At 55.8% G+C, this 4,220-nt stretch overlaps 1 protein-coding gene across 1 annotated transcript; it reads left to right on the top strand.

The window, feature by feature from the left end:
• Nucleotides 1-1,521: 1,521 nt before the first annotated feature.
• Nucleotides 1,522-2,727, top strand: ID1 (inhibitor of DNA binding 1, HLH protein). Its single transcript, XM_017514960.2, has 2 exons — nucleotides 1,522-2,033; nucleotides 2,273-2,727. The coding sequence occupies exons 1-2, from the start codon at nucleotides 1,620-1,622 to the stop codon at nucleotides 2,312-2,314; spliced, it is 456 nt and encodes a 151-aa protein (XP_017370449.1). The 5' UTR covers nucleotides 1,522-1,619; the 3' UTR covers nucleotides 2,315-2,727.
• Nucleotides 2,728-4,220: the final 1,493 nt, after the last annotated feature.

The raw sequence follows: 4,220 nt of genomic DNA, 5'->3' as shown, positions 1-4,220 counted from the left end.
AGGATGGTCTCGATCTCTTGACCTCGTGATCCACCCGCCTCGGCCTCCCAAAGTGCTGGGATTACAGGCGTGAGCCACCGCGCCCGGCCCCCTGTATAATTTTTTAAGGAAAGAAAGAAATGAAAAAAGACCATCAAGACAAACTCTTCACACAATGCCTGGTACAAAGAAAGAACGCAATAATGGTCACATCTGTGATTGTTATCTAAATACCAGGCAGATATTAAATATTCGGGCTCAGAGAGGGCATACGATCCGCCTGAGTTCACCTAGCTGCAGAGCTGGAAAAGGAACTCAGGCCTTTTTCCCCACTCTGGACGGGGAAGCTGGGGCAGGGAGGTGGGGGGAGCGCTGAAGAAACCTCCCAAGCGGCCCAGGCTGTGGGTCTGGGTGGGGAGACTCGCAGGTGTGGGGTGGGGAGGTAAGGCGACCCTTGCTCCGCGACCGCGAGGAACGCATTCCCAGGCCTCCCGCCCGGGGTCTGCAGGTGACCAGCTGGGGGGGCGAGGGAACGCGGTAGCCCATTTTGCCGTCTCCAAGGCGACCGCCCGCGCGGCGCCAGCCTGACAGTCCGTCCGGGTTTATGAATGGGTGACGTCACGGGCCTGGCGTCTAACGGTCTGAGCCGCTTGTTCAGACGCTGACACAGGCCGGCCCGGGAAGGGGAGGGGAGTGGCTGCAGCTCCGCAGCTGCCGCGCCGTGGGAGGGACACCTGCTCTGAGGTCTTTGAGAAAAAAAATTTAAAATGTTGCCAAAAATGGGGAAAAAAATTAAAAATCACGAGTTGCTGCAGGTTTTGGGAATTTTTGCAAGGAGCTGCAAATTGAAGGTGGAATCGGATGCAGTCCCACTCCACTGCGCTCTAACTAGTTCACGTCCCAGCCACCCAGTCCCAACCTTATTAGGCTTTCCCGAATTAATTGCTCCCACCGGGGGCTGGGGGATCTGGTTAGGCTCTCCGGGTCCCAAGAACATGAACAGCAACATTATCTAGGAATTGAGAAAGCCTGGGGGAGCAGATGTGAATGAGCGAGTGCCCGCTTTAAATTTCGGTCCTGATATTTGTAGATCAGAGTCCGAGAGGTAATCTTCCAAGAGGGTCCAGAAACCCAGGCTCTCTGCGCTATCCAGAGCCAGCAGCTTCTTTATTCGGGCCTCAATTTCTCTCATCTGTGAAATGGAGCTGGAGAAGTGAGAAAGTGAATATGGGAAAAACTGATTCCCGAGGTCTTTTCATTATAAGGCCATGCCGGCTTAGCTTCCCTGCTCCCTTACCGAGGAGCCCAGTGTAGCCCTCGCCTCCACCTGCTGCCCTGCCGGTGCCCTGCCACCCACCCATCCTTGCTGTTCCTGAACTCAGGTCTTCTTCCACCCCGCAAGGGCGCACAGGAGGAGCGGGAGGCGGGACCCAGGAGCGCGGGCCACGCCCCCGGGCCGCCCATTGGCTGCTTTTGAACGTTCTGAGCCCTCCCCTCCGGGGGCCGCGGGGTGTTTATAAAAGACCGACTGAGGCTCTGCGCTCGCATTCCACGTTCTTAACTGCTGTCTTCTTTCTCTGTCCGGGCTCCTATCTCCTCCGTTCGCTTCGCGCATTCGGTTTCAGGCAGTCACCAGAATCATGAAGGTCGCCAGTGGCAGCGCCGCCGCCGCCGCGGGCCCCAGTTGCGCGCTGAAGGCCGGCAAGACTGCGGGCGGCGCGGGCGAGGTGGTGCGCTGCCTATCGGAGCAGAGCGTGGCCATCTCGCGGTGCGCCGGGACGCGCCTGCCTGCTCTGCTGGACGAGCAGCAGGTGAACGTGCTGCTCTACGACATGAACGGCTGCTACTCGCGCCTCAAGGAGCTGGTGCCCACCCTGCCCCAAAACCGTAAGGTGAGCAAGGTGGAGATCCTCCAGCACGTCATCGATTACATCAGGGACCTGCAGTTGGAGCTGAACTCAGAGTCCGAAGTCGGGACCGCCGGGGGCCGAGGGCTGCCAGTCCGGGCTCCGCTCAGCACCCTCAACGGCGAGATCAGCGCCCTGACGGCCGAGGTGAGGTCCAGATCCGACCACTGGATCACCCTTATACCGGCGGGGAAACTGAGGCTAGAGGAAGTGGGCGCTGGCACCATTTCCGTCCCATCCTTAGGGGCACCTGGCTATGCCGGGGTGCCCAAGGGGCCTGGAAAAAGCGCTTCCCCATCGTGTCTCCTGGGGAAGGGGGTGTCTGTTGCGCTTGGAGCGGCGTCCCCTCCCACCCACGCGTCTCACCTCTTCTCTCGTTTTCACAGGCGGCATGCGTTCCTGCGGACGATCGCATCTTGTGTCGCTGAAGTGCCTCCCCCAGGGACCGGCGGACCCCAGCCCTCCAGGGGGTCAAGAGGAATTAAGTTGTTCTGTGTGTCTCTCCAAAGCGCCTCGCCGGATCTGGGGGCGAACGAGACAGATCCGGGGCCACTGCTCCCTTACGGCATCCAGCCCAGGGCTGAGGGACTGGCGAGGAGAGGCCGACCCTCTCTCCACACCTACCAGTCACCAGAGACTTTAGGGGGTGGATTCCCCTCGTGTGTTTCTATTTTTTGAAAAGCAGACATTTTAAAAAATGGTCACGTTTGCTGCTTCTCAGATTTCTGAGGAAATTGCTTTGTATTGTATATTACAATGATCACCGACTGATAATATTGTTTTACAATAGTTCTGTGGGGCTTTTTTTTGTTATTAAACAAATAATTTAGATGGTGGTAAAGTTGCAGTTACTTCTTGGATTGAGGGGAGGGGCCTGGGCTGGGAGTTGACCTCTCACTCTCTTCACAGCTGGTTCTGGGAGGAGAAATGGAGGGCCACATCTGGACTGTCGCTTTTACCGGCCTGAATGAGTGTTTCCGGTGTCTTTAAAGTCTATTCCTCCCCCACCATCCCTGGCCATTTCCCTGCTCCCCAGTGTTATAAAACTAAATACTCTAGGCCTCTGGGGTTTCTCAAAGTCATCACTGGCCCATCTGGATCACCTGGGGAGGTTGTTAAAATGCAGATGAACCTGCCAAGACCCCTTCTGTCTTTGGGGAGTATTGAGCAAGCTATTTAAGTTGGAGAACCTGGTGGCGGGACCACCCACTTCCTTGCCAAGATGTGGGAAAAGAGTCCCAGTGGAAAGGGACTTGCTTAGGGCCATAGCTTGTCAGAGGCAGTGATTCTATCACCCCATTCCCCAGTAGGAGGTCCCCTCCCCAACAGCCTATTTCTGGGTCCCAGCAGGCAGCCCTGGGGCTCCTGGCTCATCCAAGTGGGTGAGCAAGTTGGCAGGGCCAGGTTGGGCACAGCTGCTGGGACACCTGCTCTGGGTCCAGACTCAACCCCCTCACTCTGGCCTGGCTCTGTCAGCAGCTCAAATCTTCACCTCCCCCGGCCCCACCACCAACCCCAGGGCTCCTGCGTGGGATCTGAGGAGTGGGCAAGTCTCATTCCCCAGCTCCAGAGCAGGAAAAACGTCATTGGCAAGGGCCTATCTGCCTGGACATGTATGTGGGTTTCTACTGGGGGAGCACATGTGTGAGTGCTTACACCTGTGTATGTAACCAGTGAGCTGGTCTTCCCCCTCTTTCCACGGTGGGACTGGCAGTCTGTTCACGTATAGGCCTAGGGGTGTAAGTAGGGATATGCTCGGGCTGCGTGCAGAAGGGCAAATGAGATCATATGTGTTCCACAGATAAGTGTGCAACCTCCAGCTGTTTGGGCTTGTGTGTTCTGCCTAAATGCATTGTGGGCATCTCTGCATGGGTCTGGAATGATGGATGAGTTTGAGTGTTTGAGGCCACAGAACCACACTGTGGGTTTCTGTGTGTATAATTGTTCTGTAAATCGGTTGGCATTCCTGGGCCTCTGAGGGTCTGGAATGAAGGTGGGGACGGCTGTGTTTGGGCAAATCCGTCCTCAAAAGTTCACGTGCCAAGTCCCTGGGCTATTATTAGGCCCCGGGGGCACCAACCCTCAAGGATTGCTGCCAGGTAAATTCCATGTATTACATATGGAGAAACTGAGTCCCAGGAAGGGCAAAGAACTTGTCCCAGACGGGTAAGGGCTATTAATACATTTTGTCAAGAAATAGAATAAAATAAATAGCCCCTAGCACCGGAAGCCTGACTCTGCTCTACTCTTTACATAAGCGATTTCATGGATCCCTGTGGGGCTAAAGGCAGGATTGTGATCCCAGTTTTTTTTTTGGTTTTTTTTTTTTTTGGG

This window comes from Cebus imitator, unplaced genomic scaffold (genome assembly GCF_001604975.1).
Source record: "Cebus imitator isolate Cc_AM_T3 unplaced genomic scaffold, Cebus_imitator-1.0 Scaffold18, whole genome shotgun sequence".
Classification (NCBI taxonomy): domain Eukaryota; kingdom Metazoa; phylum Chordata; class Mammalia; order Primates; family Cebidae; genus Cebus; species Cebus imitator.
This window is presented reverse-complemented; position numbering and strand designations above follow the sequence as displayed.